Source organism: Oryctolagus cuniculus, chromosome 3, assembly GCF_051225735.1.
Source record: "Oryctolagus cuniculus isolate XC-2025 breed Fujian yellow rabbit chromosome 3, ASM5122573v1, whole genome shotgun sequence".
Lineage (NCBI taxonomy): Eukaryota > Metazoa > Chordata > Mammalia > Lagomorpha > Leporidae > Oryctolagus > Oryctolagus cuniculus.
Window position 1 is genome coordinate 131,641,848 of NC_142869.1, and position 23,316 is coordinate 131,665,163.

The window sequence follows — 23,316 nt, forward strand, 5'->3', positions numbered from 1 at the left end:
GAAGCTTCTGGCTCCTGTCTTCAGCCCGTCCCAGTGCTGGCCGTTACGATCATCTGGGGAGGCACCAGCAGATGGAAAATCTCTTCTGTCTCTCCCTTTCTCTCTGTAACTCGGCCTTTCAAATGAATAAGTAAATCATAAAAAAGTGTATCAGGAAGCTGAACGGGAAAAATATAAAGGCTAATATATCTTAATGGTTAAACTTGGCCCTAAAACCTGAGTATTTATGTGACCTCCAGAAAGTCCCTCCCATGCTGGCCAATTGGTACTGCTGCATCGTTGGTCTTCTCAGAGTGTTCTGACATAACTGAAACCTGGCTCCAATCTGCAGAGAGGATGTCTTACTCCAGAGAGCTTCTCTTCTAAAGCCCCATATCCAGTGTCTGGAACTCATCTGTCTACAAATGACCCAGTGCCGTTCAAAGATACAACATTCTCCAACCTTCTGTGAAGAGTCCCCCACCCTCCAAAGATTCATTCCATATAGCACTGAACTTTCTTTTTTTTTTAACTTTTATTTAACAAATATAAATTTCCAAAGTACAGCTTATGGATTACAGTGGCTTCCCCCCACCCAGTAACTTCCCTCTTGCCCACAACTCTCCCAACTCCCACTCCTTCTCCCATCCCATTCACATCAAGTTTCATTTTCAATTATCTTTATATACAGAAGATCAACCTAGTATATATTAAGTAAAGATTTCAACAGTTTGCACCCACACAGAAACACAAAGTGTAAAGTACTATTTGAGTACTAGTTATAGCATTAATTCACATTGTACAACACTTTCAGGACAGAGATCCTACATGGGGAGTAAGTGCACAGTGACTCCTGTTGTCGACTTAACAAATTGACACTCTTGTTTATGGCATCAGTAATCACCCTAGGCTCTTGTCATGAGTTGCCAAGGCTACGGAAGCCTCTTGAGTTCGCTGACTTCAATCTTATTTAAACAAGGTCATAGTCAAAGTGGATGTTTTCTCCTCCCTTCAGAGAAAGGTACCTCCTTCTTTGATGGCCTGTTCTTTCCACTGGGATCTCACAGAGATCTTTCATAGAGGTTTTTTTTGTTTTGTTTTGTTTTTTTGTTTGTTTGTTTTTTGTTTTTTGCCAGAGTGTCTTGGCTTTCCATGCCTGAAATACTCTCACGGGCTTTTTATCCAGATCTGAATGCCTTAAGGGCTGATTCTGAGGCCAGAGTAGCACTGAACTTTCTATCTCTCTGAGTTACTATCTTCCAGCTACATGGACTTTGCAGTCCAGTGAGGAAAGGACTGTTGACTTTCTCACAGTTAGCTAAAGCTCAGAGTCTTCTTATACCTGATTCTTCTTCCTCTTGTTTCTTTGGCCACTTCTATTGACCTTCATTTACATTCTAATTCACTATGGCTACTCCCTTGACCTTGCTTCATTTCTACGACAGGATCTCCATATGGGTGATAAATACATACACATTAAATAACTGGATAGATGGATAAGTGGATGGGTAGGTGCATGGGTCAGTATGATTGATACTGATTTGCTTATTAATATATCCTGAAATTAATAAGTTGTGTGGGCTCTTGCCATGAATTCAGAGAATTCTGAATACTGGCTCAAATAAACCAGGCAGCATGATAAGTTTTTAAACTTTTTATTTAATGAGAGAAATGCATTGGAGACTGAGGGCCATATCTAAGAAAGGGAAATTTAGATTCATACTGAGCAGAGAGCAGTCCAGGAGCCAGCCACATGGAGGAACATGCAGGCTGGGAAGCATGGAGCTGGTGGCTTAAAGCCACATTCCCCGAAGGCGTGGGGCAGCAAAGGGATCAAGGGCAGGGAGGGAAAAAAGAGGCAGCCCCACTATGCTCCAGGCCTTTAATCCATTTCCAAAAGGGAGAAGTTAGTTAGTCTGATTGGCAGGTGGGTGTACAGGTGTGGTTAGGTAGGGGCATTACATCAAACAGGGAGCATGGTGAAGGCATGGTCTTCCAGCTCACAAACCTAATCAGTTTTGTCCTATATGCCTGCCTACATCAAATGGATGGATGGAGGGAGGGAGGGAGGGAGGGAAGGATGAATGGATGGATGGATGGATGGATGGATGGATGGAATCATCTAGAACTGTATCCTATCAAAAATCATAAACTCTCAATATCCTGACTACAACTTTTAGCCTTCCAATTTTCTAGCTACACCTATTTTTCAGTGTTATTCTCCTGCAAAGACTTCTTTTCTTATTCAGGGTATTCCTTGATCCTTAGTACTACTGCTGGAAATAACAATCAGTCCTGAATCAATCTGTCAGCATTGCCTCCTCCTATACCCGAGCCCTAGGCAATTGGGTATTACTAGAGGAAATTGCAGTTGTTATAGATTAGCCTCAGCCTAGAGGGGACAGAATCAGGACCTCAACACTGCAGACAAATGAATCAGTTCCTCCCTCTGTCCCCACCAGATCTATTTACAAGATTTCACCATTATCTGTACTCTCCCACTTCTATCTACTTAACAGCGAAAACAGGGGCCATTAGACAGGAACTTCCTCAGCTTCCTCTGCTCTCTCCCAACCACCTGCAAACTTATCTACATCCTTCCCTTTTTTCCTGCTTCCTGTCTCAGGGGATGGGGCAAGAATCCTTCTGCCCAAGGCTGATTCTTCCAGTACTTCCCTCAGGACTTTCCTCCCTCCTGACTCCTCCAGGATCCTGCCCCTGCCCCTTACCTCCCTTCCTCCCACAATTATAACTATTTCCTCTCTTCTGGCACTATTCTCTCAGGTTATAAGCCTGATCAAGGCTTTTTCTTTAAAAAAAAAAAAAAAAAAAAAAAAGGACTTTTAAATAGACACCACACCATTCCCTCTTCCCGTCCCATCATGACAGCCGGCTGATAGGAAAAATCCAGTCTTCCCTCACTGTCTCTACTCCTTCCCTCCTGTGTGCTCCCCAGCTGCTTCTGTGACCAGCAGGCAAGTGAATTTTCTCCAACCCGAGGGCCAAGTCCATGCTGGGCATTTCGAAAATTTTCCCTGCTTAGCTTCCCTGTAACATGTAATTTTGTTGACTGTACTTGTTGAAAACCCCACATCCCATGGTCTGACACTGTTCCTAGTTCCACCCTTCATCCTCTTACAGGACTCATCTCTTTTCAGCTGTCCCTTAAATGTTGGTATTACTGCGGGTTGAACCCTCTGCTGCTGCCCGAATCTAGTTAGATCTGTCTCATCTGCTTCAGTGGGTTAACCTACCACACCTCTGTGCTGGGGACAGGAAGATCTGTTTCTCTAGTTAGAATTTAACACCAGCCTACTACACATCCTCAGTAGGTTTTTCCAGGAACACCTTAACCTCAGCAGGTCCAAAACTGAGCTCTCTATCTCACCTCCATTCCTTCTTGCTGTGAGCAGAAACCTTCAGGTTCTTCTTATCTTGTCACACTCACTTCCCCATCCAAACAGTTGTTGTGTGACTGGTCAATTCCACATCTCCATTCAGAATTTAATGCAGAGAATTTAAGCCAGATGTTATTATGAGAATCATGGGGTGGGGGTGGGGGGAATTTTCTTATTTCTTATTTAAGAGAATTGGGGTAGTCCCAAGGTTTTTTCCTTTATAGCAATTATTTTTAAGGTATTTTAGGATACAAAGTAAAGTTGCAAAAATAATGTAGAAAATTCCCATATGCCTTTCACCCATCATTTCCTTATGTTAACCTCTTACATAAACCATAGCACATTTATCAAAACTAAATTAATCTTGGTGCAATACTGTTAACGCAAAGTTTTTTTTAGTTTCACAGTAAATTTTCCACTAATGTGTTTCTGCCCATGATCCATTTAGGATCCTACAATTTCATACATGTACTGTCATTTCTCCAAGGCCTTGACATGCATCTTTCCTTCCTTTCCCCGCCTGCTTGGTGACCCCCACCTGCAACCCATAGTCCCCATGACTGAGCCACGTGGCCTTCTTTCCCAAGCCGAACTGGTATGCAGTGGTCTTTATCACAGCTTTGTAGTCAGAATTAACCAATGAGTGTGAAGGTCAGACACGTAATGCCCTCAAGAATAAGGCCTGTGTTCATTATCTTGTTACATTCTTATTATCAACCTGGACTAGGAGTGTAATAAATGTTTATTAGTGATACTAAGCATGATAAGTCCCATTGGAAAAGTCCCTATAAGAAGGTATTTTGCCACCGAAAACCATTTTAATTTGGTTTTCATTAACTGGTAATAAAGAGTTCTAACTGGATCCCTTTACTGTATTTTTTAAATTTTATCCTCTCCTACAAAGTACATACTCTTCAATTTGATTAATATGCCATGACTTCTGAGCAGATTGTCTTTTTAATAAATTATAAATGTGGATCTGTCAGTCACATGTCTTATATAATTTGAAGTATCGCATTTATGGAATGTTATTCATGACTGACCACTGTAGCTCTCTTTTACATAATCTAAAATTGCGGTCAAAAAGTAGACTAGGACATAGGTACCATTCATTGGTTTACCAGCTGACTTTGGTGCTGGGGGAAGAAGTAGACCATGAGCCAAGCTGCATATCTCCAGGAAAATGGGGTCTACTTCTGCCAGCATACAACCTGCATTTTAATCCTTGGGGAAGCGTCTGAGGAAGCACATCCCTCTAATCAGCTCTGATTTCAGAATTGCAAAGCGGTGGAAAGGTTCTCATCACCTTCTTCTCAAATGGTCGTAAACTAACTCCAGCGACTTTACAGCAAATGCAGAGGACTATCTGACTGTCCAGTAGCAGCCTCACAGGCTGTGGTCATGTGTCATTTCTCCCAGAAAGAACGGCACAATTACTTCTTTCCCCACTGATCCTCCATCACACATCTCGAACACCAGCAATACTTTGCTGTGTTTGTGGGTCCCACAAGAGAACACCTCCCTCATGGAGCGTGTGATGCCTTAATATTCTCATATCCATATTACCTTGTCCGTGCCTGGGCTCAGTGGCAAGAAAGTGAAAAATTCCCAGTGCCAAAGCCAAACAGTTGTTTGATGAGCATTCCCTAGAATGCAGGGGCTGGATATTTTACCTTCCTGTCCTGTTGTGGGTTTAAGTGGATTTTGCCAAGCTGACGTACATCTTGCAGCTATGTCCAGTGCGAGAGTATGCTAGCTTCAGTTGGGGGCTGCCAAGCCAGCATCACTCAGATTTGCCAGCACTTGGCTGGCATTGTGGTGCTGTGGTTAAGCCATCTCCCACCACTATTGACATCCCATATCAGAGCTCAGGTTCAAGTTCTGGCTGCTCCACTTCAGATCCAGCTCCCTGCTATTGCACCTGGGAAAGCAGCAGAAGATGCCACTCATGTGGGAGACCCTGATGGAGTTCTAGGCTCCCCAGAACAGCCCTTGCAGCCATTTGGTGAGTAAACCAGCAAATGGAAGCGCTCACTCACTCTCCCTCTTGTTGTCAGTCTCTTCCTACCTCCTCCTTCTCTCTGCATTACTCTACCCTTCAAATAACTAACTACATAAATAAATCTTTTAGACAGGTCACAAATGTCCAGATACCCAACCACCACTTGCTGCTCTTGATATTTCTGACCAAAGCGCAGGAGTGCCCAACCATGCACTGTAGCCTCCTTTGGGTAGCTTCATTGACTCTAGTGTCTCTCTTTCACCTAAAAGGGGAATTGCTTTCCCCAGGCCATACCTCAGTCCAGAATCTCACTGACGTTGTAGACCCTTCTTCCTCCTGGGTGAAGAATGCCCAGAATTTACCTTTGACTCCTCCTGACTCCCTAGCTTCCACACTTCCCCTATTCAGAGGCTGAAAACCTTTTTGCTTAGATTCTTGACGACAGTACTCCTGCCCTATACAGCTACCTACTGGACCCCCTTTCTATTCTTCCGCATTTCTGAACCCCATTTCTCCTTTGTAGATTCCTTCATTAAAGAACACATGATCAGCAGCCTGTTGTACCCCAAGGTCCTGTGTCAAGCCTTATCTGCTACCTGCTCCCTCCTCAACCCACTGCCTCTGTACCCCTTTTCTTCCTGCCAGGTCTCAAGACATGGACTGGCCACTTTACCATACAACCATGAGTTTATTGCATTCGAAATTATTTCAGCTGTACACATCACTCTGAGCCCTACTCCCCCGAGGAGCAAAACACACACACACGCACACACGCACACATGCACACACACGCACACACACACGTTTTTTAAGAACAGTGAAATTGGGGTTTTTAAAGATTTATTTGTTTGTTTATTTGAAAGGGTTTTGTATATATGTGTGTATATGTATCCACACACATAGAGAGAGAGACAGAGCTGGTTCACTCTCCAGACTGCCATAAAAGCAGGGCTGGGCCAGGCCAAAGCCAGGAGCTAGGAGCTTCATCCAGGTTTCTCACATTGTTGGCAGGGTCCCTAACACTTGGGCCATCTTCCACTGTTTTCCCAGGCACATTAGCAGGGAGCTGGATCGGAAGTGGAGCAGCCGGGACACAAACTGGCAACTACAGGGATTGCAGGTGGTGGCTTTACCCACTACACTACAACACCAGCCTCAAAAAGTGAAATTGTTTTGGTCTTTTTAATCCATGCCTACCATTCAGTATTGTATCTATAAATTAACACATTTTAAATTCATTATAGCAAAACTCAAAACTTAGAACAGCTGTGTAAGGAGGTTATGTTCCACAAATAGTTGTCAATGCAAACTTTAGTTCAAATCCTGGCTCTGACCTTTACTAATGTTTTGACATTGAACAAATCAAAGAAGCACCTCTGGTTATAGTATCCTGCCTCCTAGGGTTGTTATGAGAAGACAGAACATGTACACACTAAATACTTACCAGTACCTGACCTTTAGAATTTCCTCATCAATGGTCACGACTTAGAGTGCTTTTAAAATCTCTCTTGTTGTATGATGTATGCTGGAAACCTCACAGAACAATAAAAGAGCATTCTATAAGATTTTCTACATGATTGCTTAAGAAGAGAAGTAGATTCAAACTCTGACTCTACCTATACCTAGCATCATCCTGATGGCCAGAAAACTTCTGTTTTGAATCCTTGGTAAATGTTCTAATTCACAGGGTACCTGGAGACCAGAGAATGGTTCCATGTTTTAGTTTACTGAATGCCCTGCTTGCTCTTCTTCCCGCCTCCCCCTCTACCTGCCCTGCCCCTATCCCCACACCAGTGTTCTTGTGGAAGGTCTTGAGAGAGCCTTTGTGACCATATTAACGACTATGTTCTGTGCTTAGGTAAGACTTTAGCTGTAAGAACCTGACAAGCTGCTGTGCCTCAGACAGACTCCAAGGCTGGCGGAGAAGTGATAGGAAGCATAGCTGGGGAACTGACTAGGAGACAATGGCTGATCCAGGCGAGGCAGCCAAGTCTTCTCTTCACAGCACCCCTGAGGACACTATGCAGCCATCACATCTCATGGAAGTGGCCAGTACAGGGGACAACCAGTTGAACTGCCAGAACACTACTGTTCTGCCAGAGGTGCTCAAGAAGCAGGACGTGACAGAATTTCTGTGAACAGCTGGAGCATTCCTGACCAGGGCAAGCTCCAGCTCCCGGGGAGGAGCCTAGAAATATTTGGGCCAAATATCTGGACTGCGTTTAGCATAGACCCTAGCTGCAGTAGTGAGTGGTGGTTAGACTTACGGGGGTCAGGTGAAGGATGCGAATCCAGAGCACATGCCTAGCCACAAATACCAGATCCAGGTAAGGGATAGGGTGAGTATGGGGTACTGTGATTCACTTATACCAGGCCCTGATGCCAGAAACAAGACTAAAGAGGAGAGGGTGGCCATCCAGGCTTACGGAATATCACTTTGCCTAACCAATTTCATTTCAAGTGTTCATTTTCTAATTAGTCTTTTTTTAAGATTTTTATTTATTTATTTGGAAGTCAGAGTTACACAGATACACAGAGAGAGAAGGAGAGGCAGAAAGAGCAAGGTCTTCCATACGTTGGTTCACTCCCCAGTTGGCTGCAATGGCCGGAGCTGTGCCGATCCGAAGCCAGGAGCCAGGAGCTTCTTCTGGATCTCCCACACGGGTGCAGGGGCCCAAAGACTTGGGCCATCTTCTACTGCTTTCCCAGGCCATAGCAAATAGCTGGATCATAAGTGGAGCCAGGACTTGAATTGGCGCCCATATGGGATGCCAGCACTGCAAGTGGCGGCTTTACCGGCTACGCCACAGTGCTGGCCCCAAGTCTTTAAACTATACATGTGTATCATATTTACTTTCCTGTCTATATGAAGTATCTCCTAGGAATAAATGAGGGCCCTTGGAGTGCAGTGCTAGAAGAAGATTATGAAGACTTTACTTTTATGTTGGTAGTCCTGCTACCAGGCAGGAGCGCTAGTAAGAACATCTTGCAGTATTCTGTTGCTTGAAATTCATTAGAGAGGTCTTTCCCAAAAATTTATTATTAAAAATAAAAGTTCTTTTGTGAATCACCCAAAACAGTCTAGAATACCAAAGGGATTTTAGGCTTAAATTTGTGCCCATGGCCGGCGCCGTGGCTCAATAGGCTAATCCTCCACCTTGCGGCGCCGGCACACCGGGTTCTAGTCCCGGTCGGGGCGCCGGATTCTGTCCCGGTTGCCCCTCTTCCAGGCCAGCTCTCTGCTATGGCCAGGGAGTGCAGTGGAGGATGGCCCAGGTGCTTGGGCCCTGCTCCCCATGGGAGACCAGGAAAAGCACCTGGATCCTGGCTCCTGCCATCGGATCAGCGCGGTGCGCCGGCTGCAGCGGCGGCCATTGGAGGGTGAACCAACGGCAAAGGAAGACCTCTCTCTCACTGTCCACTCTGCCTATCAAAAAAAAAAAAATAATAAATAAAAAAAAAAAAAAATTTGTGCCCATTACCAAGACACTAGTATTGAAAATATTTGAATACATTTATAGGAATAAATTTCATGTGAATGTTTAAGTTTATACACAAAATAAGTTATACAAACTCTATTTTTCTTAACTTTTTTCTCAAATTTTTAATGTGAAATCACCTTCTATCTTTACAAACACAGTATACAGATAAATGGAAATAAAAGCAGTACATCTGTACTATCCAAAGGATGTTAACTATTAGTTAACTATTAGTTATTATGTATTTTTCTAGATGTTCTGAGTATCTTTTTAAGTAAATGATGGAAGATAATATACATTTTTAAATATTCTTTCTGGTTAATTTTTTTAAATCACTAAACCCATCCAGAACTATTTCAGTTGACAAATTTCTGAAAAAAATTGGGACAAATTCAGAACCTTATGTCACATCAGGCTTTCCTCTTAAGTGTGATCTAGAATATTCCATTTGATCTCAAACATCCCTTTTTTGAATGTTCCCTTTCTAAAGTTTTATTACTATAAAGAGAACAGATTTCATGTATTGCACAGATACAATCCTAAGACAATAAGCATACTTGTCCCCCCTTCCCTCCTCCCTCCCTCAAACTCTCCTCCTTCTTTGCTTTTTGTTTCCTTTAATTTATACAATAACTTTTTTGTATTTCATATATACAGTTTTAAGAGCATAACGATGCTTCCCACCATATCCTCCCTTCCCTCCCCTCCTTCCATGCTCCCTCCCCCCCTTTATTTTTTTTTTTTTAAGATTTATTTATTTATTTGAAAGGCAGAATTACAGAAAGCAAGAGGCAGGGGGAGGGAGGGAGGGAGAGAGAGAGCGAGAGAGAGAGAGAAAGAGAAAGAGAGAGAGAGAGAGGTCTTCCATCCGCTAGTTCACTCCCAAAATGGCAGCAATGGATGGAGCTGGACCAATCCAAACCAGGAGCCAGGAGCTTTTTCTGGGTCTCCCACATGGGTGCAGGGGCCCAAGGATTTGGGCCATCTTCTATTGCTTTCCCAGGCAGTAACAGAGAGCCAGATGGGAAGAGAAGCAGCCAGCTGGGACTCCCTGTACCCATAATGGGATGCCAGCACTGTAGGGGGCAGCTTCACCCTGGCCCCTCCCCCTCTCTTCTGGAAGAGACATAGCCAGAAGTCCCGCCTTCTACCTTTGCTTCTGTCTGTTGCTTGATGTGTTTCTGTGTCCCTTGTGCCTCCTGTGACACAGAAATTGAGCACCCCTGGTAAGAATACACTGTAGATGGTGAGATGTGATCACAGCCAGACCCCTCATGCGCTGTTCTGTCTGTCCTGTCGCCAGTGGGAAGTAATCTGTGTCTCACTGTGCTGACATCTTATGAACATCCTTCTTCATCAACTGTTCTCCTGGTGGTTACACTAAGTGACAATCCCCGACTTCAGAAACAATGACAAGTAGGGATATGAAATCCTATTTTCTAAGCCTGTCATTCCTGTTATATTTGTGTGCTGACATGTTCTGTGAAGTACAGATTTCACTCACATAGTGGGACTGTTAGATGACTGGAAATACTATTTTCTTAGTTGTCAGCTTTCAAAGTAAGGAACTTTCACCGACTACCTCAGATGTTAACCATCTCCATGTTAGAAGAATGTAAGCATTTTCTAAAAATGCTCCGGTCACCGTGAATATGATTTCCTGGCCATTTCCAATGCAGCAGGGGTGGTGGTAAAGGCTTCCTGCAGTGTAATTCTTTGAACAATACCATGAAGTTCTAGAGACAGAATCGAAAGCCCAAGTGGTTAAATAACGTGATATTGACACTCACGCCGGACGTGACAAAGCTGGGACTCAGATTTACATCAAGCTGGATCTAAAAGTCATGTTTAATTCTTTAATAGATTTTCATTACAGGTTACTTAAAAGCCAAATTCTGTTTAAAATGCTTCTTGGAATATTTCCCAGTTCATAAACACTGGAAATGGAAATTATGCTTAATAATTTTTATGAGATCTCTTCCCCTCCCTTTTTAATTTATTTTTTTAATATTTCTCACAGTGTGAAGAAAATACAAACCTTCAGGATACTACCCGCTACCTCAAACTTCCCTTTTCCAAGGGCATTTTCCTCGGGAATAATAATCAAGCCATGAAGGCTACAAAGGAATCTTTTTGGATAACATCTCTTCTCTGTTCCACAAAGCTCACACAAAATGGTAATGTACAACAACTGTTTTATCTGAAGGCCCCTGTACCTGCGTGTTCATGTCAATGTTGGTGGGCACAGTTAGCAATTTATTTAAGTCAGCAATTATATTTAAGAACTTTGCACTAGAAAAATTGTTGATCCTTTTGTTTGTGCTTTCCAGTAAAATGGAAAACAGTTGTTAACCCAAGGATCTGTTGAATTCATGCAATTTAACAAGGACTTCCAAATTCTCCCAGCATTGGATCCAAGAAATCATCAAAACTCAGCTGCTTTAGAAAAAAACACCACCACCTTAATCTCTTTTTTTTATAGCTCCATAAACAGTGCTAATTGCAGACTCTAGATTAAAGGCTGTTTTTTGTTTAATGAGATGGATATTGCTTTTCTGTTCTAGCATTACTTTTTATGTCACTGACTGTTTAGCAAGTTATGATTAATAAAGCAAACCCTATCCTTGGCAAATTGTTGTGAAAGCATGGCCTGAAATGAAGGAAGTAAATATTTTGAGTTCTTCATGATTGCCATGTAAGGCTTCCAGCCAACATCCTGAGTATTGTATTAATAAACTAGATTGATTATATTGGGAATAATTGCTGCATAATAAGGTATTGAATCTTTCTAAAAAAAAAAAAAAAAAAAAAAAAAACCCTGAACCTAGTTGTTAAGATACCCATGTCCCATATTGGAGTGCCCGAGTTAGTTCCTGGCTGCAGCTCCTTACTCTTGGTGATATGTGCCTTGGGAGGCAACAGCAATGGCTGAAGTAATTGGATCCCTGCTACCCACCTGACAGACCTAGCACCTCCTAACTCTCTGCTGCTGCTTCTGCCCATCCCAGTCCCAGCTCTCTCGCTCTCGCTCTCGCTCTCTCTCCCCCCTCCTCTCTTCTCTCTGTCTCATTCATAAATAAATAAATAACAGCATAAAACAATCTCCTGTTCCTGGACATTTACAGAGTTTCAAAAGGGCTGCATTTCTTTCAGACTCCAGGGCAGAATTTTTTTTCTTACCTTTCCTACTTTCTATAGGCTGCCTGCAGTCCTTGTCCTCAAGACTGCCATCTGTCTTCAAAGCCAGCAGCTGAGGCATAGTAGACTAAGCCTTTTGGGCGCCAGTTCCTGTCCTGGCTGCTCCTCTTCCAAAGTAGCTCTTTCTCTGCTTATGGCCTGGGAAAGCAGTGGAAGATGGCCAAGTGCTTGGCCATTTGCAGAGTGAACCAGTGGATGGAAGATCTTCTCTCTGTCTCTCCCTCTCTCTGTCTATAACTCTACCTCTCAAATAAATAAATAAAATCTTAAAAAAAAAAAAAAAGCCAGCAGCAAAGCATTTTCACATCTCTAACTCTGGCCCTCTTCCATCTTTAAAGAACTGTTACCGGTGAATGGCAGGGTTCTTGTCTTCACGAAAAAAAGAATTCAGGTGTGAGACAGAGAGTAGTGGAAAGTAAAATAGCAAGGTTTATTTGGGAAGGGACATCCGTAAGAATGGATGGGCACCTCTCCAGACAGAACCTGAGAGAGAGTGCCCAGTCACTCAAACAGGGAGAGCAAGGTTACATGGTTGAGTGGAGAGAGTACACCTGGCCAGGCCAGGCGGGCGGCTCAGCAGAGAGGCAGAGGGCTGAGCGCACAGTCCCCTTGAGGCCGGGGGTTTTTAAGGAGATGGATCTTTGTCTTCACACATCTCCTCCTGAAACAAAAGACTTTATGGATGTAAATACTAAAAACTCCTATCTGAGTTATGAGACAGGGGGAAGCCTGGCTGGCACCACTCTGAGTTAGAGGAAGGGTGAGCAAGACCTCCTGGAGAATCAGGATCCAGAGCAGGGTATTTGAAATGCAGATACTGGGCTGCAGCTGGAAGATTATCAGGCAGAAGGGGCAGGGACCCCCACCTGGCAGGTTATCGGGTAGAAGGGGCAGGGCAGGATGCAAATACTGGGCTGCCCCTGAAACGTTATCGGGATGACTTTGAGATGCATAAGCTGGACATAGACATCTTCTCTCTAGGCCTTTGTCACACACACACACATAAGCTCATATCTGACTTTCTACCTAACAGAACCATTGTGATTACACTGGGCTGTATAATCCAGTGTAAAAATCCTTAAGATCTCTAATTTAATTACATCTGTGGAGTCTTTTGCCAGATAAAGTACACATGTTGACAATTTTCAGAAATTAGGATATGAATGCTTTTGGGAGGCATTAGCTACCACACAAGTAAGCCTGACAAAAGATTCTTTGTCATCAAAACACTTGGCCCTGACTCCTAAATGCGTTCTAGTTGTAGGATTTAAGATGTTAGATAGAATCATGAATTTAGGACGGAGGGAACCAAATGCTGAAAATGCAACTTGCTACTTTGCAAAAGCAGAGAACATTTTCGGGTGCATCTGATTAGGTAAATTGTTCAAGAAATCATTATATTATATTCCCTATGTGGAAGCAGAATCAGAATTCTGTGCAATGCCTGGCTCATTTTTGGAGATTGATAAACACTTAATTGCCATTTTGACTTTGATTACCCTTGTCAATGTAAGACAGCTCAAAATGAGCCAAGGGAATGAATACCATGTTTTGCAAAATGGAAAGAAGGAAGTTAGTTGATTTTTTTGATATTTATGTGCCAGACACATATCTCTGTGGAATAATACAGTTCCAAATTGGGATTAAACTGCTGTGCATGCATTTTACTTGATTTGGAAAATATACAAATCCCATTTCCTCTCCAATTGGGCATTTAATAAGTTATGTAGTCTCTCCAAACAGTTCATTAGAGCAGATTTGTGTTTCATGATGCCTAGAGTATATCTCTCCACTCTCTGTTGCCCAGCATTGTTCATGGATAGGATACCAGGCCACAGCACTGAGCTGAACACCTGCAATTGCTAGATCAAGTAGAGGTTTTTAATTTCCTAAAAGTACAGATCATGTCATCCACCTGTTTTTATAGATATTCATAGCTGGGCACATAGTCCATGCTTAATAAGTATTTATTGAATGGGAATATAGAAAATTCATGTTGTTAATAGTGGTTTGAAGCCAACATATCTTCCAGGGGCTAAAATTCAGACATGGGAGATGGTAATTTACCTAGTCTCACCGCTCCATTGTGAGCAGTCTGGAGACTTGTCAGTCTTCTGGCAGGAAAGATAGACGGTCCCACCCTGATCTGATTGTTAGGATAGCTGTAATCTCTTTCCCTGCCCTGCTCATGAGGGTTGGACTCCTGGTATCCCACTGCTGCTTCTGCGGTGCCACCTTGTGGTCAATGGAGCCACTTCCTACCTCCCCACACCCCTCCTGCTGGGCAGAGAGCCCGGCCCTCCCCTTCAAAGGGAAGGGAAGGAGGGCAGGCGGGGGAAGGAAGGAGTGAGAGGGCAGGGGTGGAGGTGGAGTGGGAAGTGAGGAGTGACTGGCAGGGGGAAATGCATGGAGGGATTATGAAAAAGAAGGTGCCTGGCGGGGAGCAATGCAGGAAGAAGGAGGGAGGAAGGAGGGAGGGAGGCAGCACATAGACAGGGAGCATAATAGAGCCCTGCCCACGTCAGCCTGAGTCTCACTCTGTGGCAATCGCTGATATTCCAAATATAACCAATCACTGTTAAAAAGTTTTCAATCCTGCCCCCAGGGCTTCTGAGTTAGATTTGAATATTAAACATTTTCAAGAATTTTTGGTTATGAAATCACCAATTGCATATTTTAAAAATTCTCCCATTTTTTTCTCATTCTAAATCCCTCTCCTTCTCTTATCCCCATTTGTTGTGGGCAAACATTCCTATTTCATGTGAAATTTGTTACTGTTAAATCCTTTGGGGAGTTTCCCAAATCTGGCTTTAGTGGAGATGGCTTCTCCATCCTCCGTTGATTTGTATGCATTTTCTCATTTCTGTTCACTACATCTGTGTTTTCTTTCTCCTCTTAACTACTTCCTTGATTGCTTGGGGTTTTCTGATTGTTTTGGGGGGTTTTGTTTTGTTTTTGTTTTTTGGTGTTTAGTTTCTCTGTTGGTCTCAGCAAGTCTTAATCAGGCTTTCTCCTAAACAAGTGCTTTGCAGTAAGTTCTTTACTCTTCCCCACGGAAAAATCCTCCTGGCATCCCAGCCACGTGAGCACAGAAGCCTGCCCTGCTCTGTGCATTCCTGCTCTGCAGGCCCCTTCGTGGTTCTCACCACTTTCCCTGGCCTCCTGAAGCCACCACTACCCACTCACTCTCTTTGATGACTAATGAAGCTGGCACCCCAGCTCCAACACCCTTCTAGCTTCTGCCCAAGAAAGATGAGGGAAGAGTTTATTCCCTCCCCAGGTGAAGAGATTCTCCTAGGACTTGTTGGATTCAGGGCCCACACATCAGTTTGCTAAAGGGAGAACACTGAAGGTCTGGGGCTGTGCTTGCCCGAAATCGGGAATGGAAGGCAGCTGCATGGAGGTCCAGAGCTGGCACTGTCAGATCCGGCATCTCACTAGATGAACTGACAATTCACTGGGCCTATTGTCATTGTGCAGAGACCTTGTAATCTTGCACGGTTTGGGTTCCATTGTCAACAAGACTGTTGTTGCTGGGTAGGATTGGTTGCCACGGAGAAAACTGTGGGCTGGGAATCCAATCATGAATAAAACAGGTTCCCAGCTCTCAAGAACTCTCATCTTACCAGGAGGGTGCAGAAAATTACTCCACAAATGTTTGACTCCTGCTCGCTTCTGTTCTTGGTGCTGGAAATACACGAATATCAAGTTCAGCATGTTTTTTTTTTTTCTTGGAGTTTACTGTCCAGTTGGGATATAGACAAATAAATGCACTACTATAATAGGAAGATAGAGAACACATGGAAAGCACAGTTAGTCAAGGACTTTAAGAAGGACTCCTTGGTCTAAGCAACTTCTCCCCCTGAAGGGAATAATTAGAATCCACTGAAATAAATGTCATCCTGGAGAGGGTTAGTCAGAATCATTAGGAACCAGTGATATGAGCCATTGGGCAAGGTGGTCACCAGATGTTTAAGAACTCAACCTTCACCTGTAGAACACTTTGACACGAGAGGCTGCTGTGTTGTGGTGATTAATCTTCCTTTTCTGTTTGGAAAGGTGATATGCTTGATCTTTTGAAATGGAGAACCCACCCAGACAAGATCACAGGCTGTCTCTCGAAGTTAAAAGAAATCGATGGCTCAGAGATAGTGAAGGTAAATACTATTCCATTACTCCTCTTGTAAATTCATAGAATATACTTTTGGAGGGGAAGGACTGATGGTGTTTCATTCATTGCTTGATTACTTCTTTTAACAGTTTCTTCAGGATACACTGGATACTTTATTTGGAATTTTAGATGAAAATTCCCAAAAATATGGGTCTAAAGTATTTGATTCTTTGGTAAGTTCGAATTTATTTCATTAGCCTTTTAGCAGTTTTTCTCTCAATCTTGACTGTAAGAAGATGGTTTCAGAAGTATTGCACCTGATACTATAAGTGTCTGTTTTATAAAGAACCTCAAAAATCCCAATTTGCGTTCAGTTTTATGAAGCTCAGTTTTCTTTTTAGGTTCACATAATAAACTTGCTGCAAGATAGCAAATTTCATCACTTTAAACCTGTAATGGACACTTACATTGAGAGTCATTTTGCTGGGGCCCTTGCATACAGGTAAGGTGCTTTACCTTGTAATTGGTTCAGAAGTCGTTCCTTCTGAGCTTTTCTAAGCAGAAGCAGCTCTAAAGGAAAAGGTAGAAGAGTGTCTAGGAAGAAATGAGGCACAGCGCTGAAGTGTCTCTTGAGACAGTATCTTTCCTGCTCACACACCCTTTTTAATAGCTAGAACTTGTTCTGTTTAAAGGGGCGAAAAGAATTACCTGAATTATGTTCCTGAGACCTAAAATACAAAGTTTTTCCTCTTCATGTCTATATTTTATTTGCTATCCTTTGGTGTAAAATGTCTGAAAATTTCATCTTTTTAATCATTGCACTTCTTGACTATAGATAGATGTATTTAAGGAAAGACGGACTCAGCCGGTGCCGCAGCTCACTAGGCTAATCCTCCGCCTGCGGCGCCGGCACCCCGGGTTCTACTCCCAGTTGGGGGCCGGATTCTGTCCTGGTTGTTCCTCTTCCAGTCCAGCTCTCTGCTGTGGCCCGGGAAGGCAGTGGAGGATGGCCCAAGTGCTTGGGCCCTGCACCCGCATGGGAGACCGGGGGAAGCGCCTGGCTCCTGGCTTCAGATCAGCGCAGCGCCCCGGCCGCAGTGTGCGGCCATGCAGCCATTTGGGGGATGAACTAACAGAAGGAAAACCTTTCTCTCTGTCTCTCTTTCTCTCACTGTCTAACTCTGCCTGTCAAAAAAAAAAAAAAAAAGAAGGACTCATAAAATACATACTTTGCCTTCATACCTGTTTGACATCATTCATCCATTCATCTGTTAATATTCACTAAGTGCCGGCTGCGTGCCAGGCACTGTTTAGTTGGGCCTCTGTATCCAGAGGTTACATGTGCCCAGATTCAAACAGCCACAACTCAAAAATATTTGGAAAAATAATGTAACTGCTAAATATGTTCAGAATGGTTTTCCTGTCCTTATTCCCTAGACAATGCAGTGTAACAAGTATCTATGTAGCATCTGCATCGTGCTAGGAATTCTGAGCCATCTAGAGATGAGATGATTTAAAGCATACAGGATGACATACATAGATTTTATGCAAATGCTATACCATTTATGTAAGAACAGAGCATCTGCAGATTTTAGTATCTACAAGGGTGTCCTAGAACCAATCCCCTGTGGATACCATTGGACAACTCTTTCTTGGTGGTGATAATGTGAAGACTTGGTCTCTGGCCTCAAGCAGTTGAATCGCTGGAATCTGCCCTTTGATGGTTGCTGCCATTTTAATTTCTCTTCCTTTCCTATCAGCTCAGATTGTGCCAGGAAGGCTAAGAGTGAATAAGTAATGTTTTGCTCCAGCTGGGGCCTGCTTGATAAATGCCAGAAGGCAGCAGCCTTTCTGTGTCATTCCTCCAAATAACCTCTATCCATTGGTTTAACCCCAGATGGCCACAGCAGCCAAATACAACATGACTTTTTGTAGAGGGTGAAATGTATCAGTAGGAATAGTTTTGAAATGTTGGCCCACTGGGCCTAACACCCAGGGTCCAAGAGGAAGAAGAGCACTTCTTGCAACTGAGATGGCCATTGGAAGCTAATGAACAAGAATGTAATATCTGATGTTTCAAGTAGGCTGAGAAGGCAGGAGAGTCAGTCTTAACCAGACAGACGAGGCCTGTGGAATCCTCTCTGGCTGTGGGTGGTCAGAAACTCACTGAGATTTTGTCCTTAAAGCAGCACTTATCTACTGGAACATTCAAGGATTCTTCTCTGACTGAGACAAACATTGCTGTGTGAACTGTTTCCTAGAAACCAAAAACTGCCCAATGTGCAAGGTAGCAAGACTGTAATCTTGAGAACTGGGGTTCGGGGGGGATTTGTTGTATTTCTTTTGAAAAGACTACTTTTCTAGAAATTCTCCTTCTAAGCACACCTTGACAGTAAGCGCTACTCTTCTGACAGGTCATAGAATTGGCTTTTCACGTCTATGAGTATAACTTGGAGGGGAGAGGTTGCATTCATCCCGCCCGACACCCTCTTTCTCTGAAGCCTGAAGATATTCCATTGTTTACCTGGCCACTGGGCAGGAAATCCCAATTCACATTGTCTGCTACAGTAATATTTCCAGGCATTTGCTTAGGCAGTGTCCATTTCTTTGATGTCTGTGTTTACCCATTTAGGAGTCTTGCCAGAAACGTGACTGGTGGAATATGTCCAGAATAGGGGGTCTGGTCTCAAAGGGAGGGGATGTTGTCTCTGTGTTATGCTTCAAAAAGGGACAATGATGTTGAGCTGCAGATTTAGAAAAAATTACATCATACTGCAAATAAATATGAGAGCTGATAGGAAAAGAAGACTCCTCGTATGACAAGTATTGGATTTGTTGGCATTCACTTGGGATTTAAACATTAAACATGCTGCTCCCTGTGTTTCAGAGATCTCATCAAAGTGCTCAAGTGGTATGTGGACAGGATCACAGAAGCAGAGCGCCAGGAGCACATCCAGGAGGTGCTGAAGGTAAAAACACACGAGAGATGGCGGATGATACAGTTCAGCCAAGCTGTGACAGGGTGACGTTAAACTCATTGGCCACCCACTTACTGACAGTAACCAGTGCTGACATATCACTGACATTTCAATTCAAGTATCTTAATCAGCTTATGGCTGCTCCAGAGCTAATGAGATTTGAAGGGATCTTTGCCAGGCTTGTCCACTGGAACTTGCTCAGGATTGGATCCTTGCTCCTCTGGGCTCCAGAACACTTGAATTGAAGTCTAGAATTGGCAGGGGAGGGAGGACTTATGAGAAAGGATGACAGATGAGCAGTGAAGCTTAGAAGTTTCTGGCTCTTGATTCTCCCGACCCAACAGAGACCATCTGAGAACCATTTACCTTAAATTTTAAGAGAGAGTAGAGTGGCTTAGCAGGGCTCACAATGGTGAAGTCAAGTTTTGCTAGGGCTTGTGACTCAACACTGCCTATACCTCTGGGCCCAGTATGCTCAACTGTATATGGAGATGCTAATGTCTACTTGCAAACTTGCTAAAAAAATAATTCTGGAAGGCATTTTCCAGTCACAGCCCTAGCCATCTTCTGATTCCTGTTATTGGATGTCATCCTGTTTGGTATCAGCAGATACCAATAGATAATGTATACATTTTATAAGAAAACCATTTTGTTTGGGACAGGTGTTAGACCTATTGGTTAAGATACCTATGCCCCACGTTGCAGTAGCTGGACTCAGTACCCAGCTCAGGCACCTGACTCCAGTTTTCCACTAATGCAGACCTGGGAGACATCTGTGATGGCTCCAGTAGTGTTCCTGCCACTCACTTGGGAGACCTAGACTCAGTTCCTGGCTCCTGACTCCTGGCTCCCGGCTGCCACCCAGGCCCAGCCTCATCCCAATCCGTTTTGGGCATTTAAGGAGTCAGTCAGTGGAAAGGAGTTTTCTGTAGCTTGTGTGTGTGTATCTGCCTGCCTCTCAAACAAATAAATTCAAAGAAAGTAAAATAAAAGCATTTTGTTAATTATATATTTATCATTTTGGTCTGATTGAGGGTAAAATGCTAAATGGGAATAGGACCTACCAAGAAAAAGCATTTTTAAAAACCTGTTATCTCTTGTTGGCTAAATTAAAGAACCTTCTGAGGATCGAAATCTCTTAGTGCTCATCACTCTCCAGAATTATAAAGAATGTTTCAAAGCTGTGTAAATTTCTCTTCCATTAGAGGAAAATGACTCTTTCCTCTGCACATAAATACCATTCAAAAACTTCACAGGCCCTTAGTGTTTAAATCAACAATTTAGAAGTCTAATGCTATACCATGGGTTATTTATGTCATATCATTTTACACCCTTGACGTCCTTGGAAGCTAACTTGTAAAATTTTCATTTTAAGGCACAAGAGTACATTTTTAAATACATAGTGCAGTCTCGAAGGCTCTTCTCCCTGGCCACTGGTGGGCAGAATGAAGAGGAGTTCCGCTGCTGCATTCAGGAGCTCCTCATGTCCGTCCGCTTCTTCCTTTCACAAGAGAGCAAAGGGTCTGGAGCGTTGTCTCAGTCCCAGGTAATTTTATTCATCTCCACTGAACAGAAGAAAACTACGAGTGTAACTTGCTTATTCTTGCACAGCAGCATAATTGAATGTTTTCTCCACTAGAAAGCTATAGCTGCAGTTTCTCTTTGTAGCTTAACCATCTTTAGGAACAGACTTAAAATCTCCCACCTTCTCAGTGCCACCCGAGTAGAAGGGAACTTGCCTTTCCCCAGACACTTTACTGTCTGTGTGGTGGAGCCATTGTTTGCATCAGCCTCATTTCCATCCAGCTGAAGATACACTAATGACTGGATGCACTGTCACCATCAGCCTTGGGGAAGGAATTTCATGAGAGCCAGTCTGTTGCTTTCCCCAAGCTTCACACTGCATTTTAATCTATCAGCTTGAGAATCATTGTCTTGGACTTGGCCAGATTCTGGTGTTGTTTTGCTTTATTTAACTTGACCCTAATCATCCTGGGACTGATCTTACAAGACCACTGCTGAGCTGCTGCTGCCAGATTCTATTATCTGGAGTGGCCCTACGTGTCTGTCTGTTTTCTTCTGAGACCAGAATCCATCCACTTTCCAAATAGCATGACCTTGAACGTATCCTAAGAGATAATTCTGTCTGATTATCTTTTTCCATATGATCTTAATTCTCTTTGTATACTTTTAATTCTAATGATTTGATGGAAAACATGTCACAGAGAGAAGCAGCCTCTTACCATCCCCCTGGAGACCAGAGATTATGCTATCTGAGAACTAAGACCTAAAATTGGGAGATTAGAAGACCAAACTCAATCCGTAGCAGTGTCGTTCTAATTTGGTGCCATGTGACATATGGAAGGTATAGTGTAGAATTGCAAAGCTACAGAAATGTACCAGCCCTCTGATAACAGTGTCATACTTTTAGACTCTTTAGGGGCTGTTCCTGACCCACTTTGCAGCAGCGGCGTCATCTACCATCTGGGCAAGAGCACAACCCAGGCTCCAAAAATGTCTGTCATTTTGGCCTCTGGAGTCAACAGTGCAATCCCTGTACTACTGACTTCAGTCCCAAATTGCCCACTAAACATACCATGCTTAAAACAGTTGATATCTGAGAAGGATAATCCCACAGGCTGACCCTGGATTTGTTGATATCAGTGTTTTCAGAAGTTTATGTCTTCTACAAAAGTAATTCAAAACTTGAATTTTCATCCTGAACTTTTTCTTTTCCATCTATACCAGTTATAGTGATAAAACTTGCCTAATTCACATCTGAAAAAGATTTTCTGACTCTTAAGAATAATCTCACATCATGGTTTCTTACTTCATATGTACTGAACAGATCATTTCCTTCTGTAGACTTAATTGTACAGGTATTTCCACTGAATCATAATGATCTTCTTAAAGTGACATGAGCTACCATGCTACAGCAGAGTAGAGAAACTCTGCTTTTGTATCTGCAAATCCTGACTACCTCTGCTCTTGATTCCCTAGGTTGTATCCAGCAATCAAAGATTGTTCAATTCCACAACCAAAGAATCTCTAAAGAATCATATTTGATTTTTCTTGCTCTTAGTTTTGAAATAAGAGGTAACATATAAAGTGTATACATAATGTTTCGGAATAGCCTCATAAACTCTGCTGAAGTCATTCTCTGTCATTCTGTGCAATATCTCTTGCTTGTAAATTCAGATGCAATAATTTTTAGTTTGATGCTAAGAAAAAATTCATATAAAATGATGAAATGGTTAGTTTCTGGTTTTGTTTTTTGTTGTTTTGTTTTGTTTTATCAAGCAACAGGAGCTTTGCCCCTGTGTATTTTGGGACAAAGGGGAATGCTACATACCTCTTTTCATGTGAGGTTTCCTTTTTACTCCCACACCTCTCTTCAAAGAAGCAGGGTATCCTGTCTTTCAGTTTTCAGTTGCTTCATAGGGACTGCAAGCTTAGAACAACTTTTATTTATTGGCTTTAAGAAGTCTTATTTATTAGTTGTCAGTTTCGTAGGCTAGAGGTCTGGACAGGATTGGCTGGGTTTTGGCTCAGGGTCTACTAATACCAAAATCAAGGTGTTGGCTTTGGCGTCCTATCTGGAGGCTCCAGAGAAAGTGCATCCATGATTTTTTAGCAGAAATTGATGTCCTAGTGTTCCCAAGACAGAAGTCCTACTTCCTGGATGACTGTCATCTGTGGCTGGGGGAAAGGGAAGAGGTATTCCCAGGTTTCAGAGGCCACTTGTATCCCTGATACATGGCCACTGCATCTGCACAGCCAATGATGGTGTGTTGAATTCTTCTCATTCTTTGAATCTCTCTGAAAACTCTTTCTGCTTCCACCAGAGAAAACTCTGTTTCAGAGGCTCCTGTGATTAGGTTAGGCCCACCTGGGTAATCTATCTTTTAAGGTCAACTGATTAGTACCTTCCATTATGTCAGCAAAGTCTCTTTTACCCTGTAATACAATGTAATTGTAGGAACAACAGGTAGGGGCAGAGATCATGAGAGTCATATTAGAATTCTGCCTACCATATCCACAGTCAAGGTAATCCATTGGTCCAAATTCTATTATTGGGCTGCCTTAAAGGTAGAAACCCAGTTTCCTTGCTCCATTCTGTATTTTTCCATGTGGGCTGCAACTGTGGGCTAGTCCCGTCACCTGAAGGCAG

At 42.9% G+C, this 23,316-nt stretch overlaps 1 protein-coding gene across 5 annotated transcripts in view; it reads left to right on the plus strand.

The window, feature by feature from the left end:
- Positions 1-23,316, plus strand: part of DOCK4 (dedicator of cytokinesis 4) — a 521,894-nt gene that overhangs the window by 344,799 nt on the left and 153,779 nt on the right. For all 5 annotated transcript variants that reach the window (XM_017342765.4, XM_008258382.5, XM_008258384.5 and 2 more), the window contains exons 17-22: positions 10,879-11,035; positions 16,116-16,213; positions 16,317-16,400; positions 16,569-16,669; positions 19,055-19,136; positions 20,521-20,691. In XM_017342765.4, the coding sequence (XP_017198254.1) occupies positions 10,879-11,035; positions 16,116-16,213; positions 16,317-16,400; positions 16,569-16,669; positions 19,055-19,136; positions 20,521-20,691 (693 nt within the window). The remainder of the gene's footprint in view (positions 1-10,878; positions 11,036-16,115; positions 16,214-16,316; positions 16,401-16,568; positions 16,670-19,054; positions 19,137-20,520; positions 20,692-23,316) is intronic.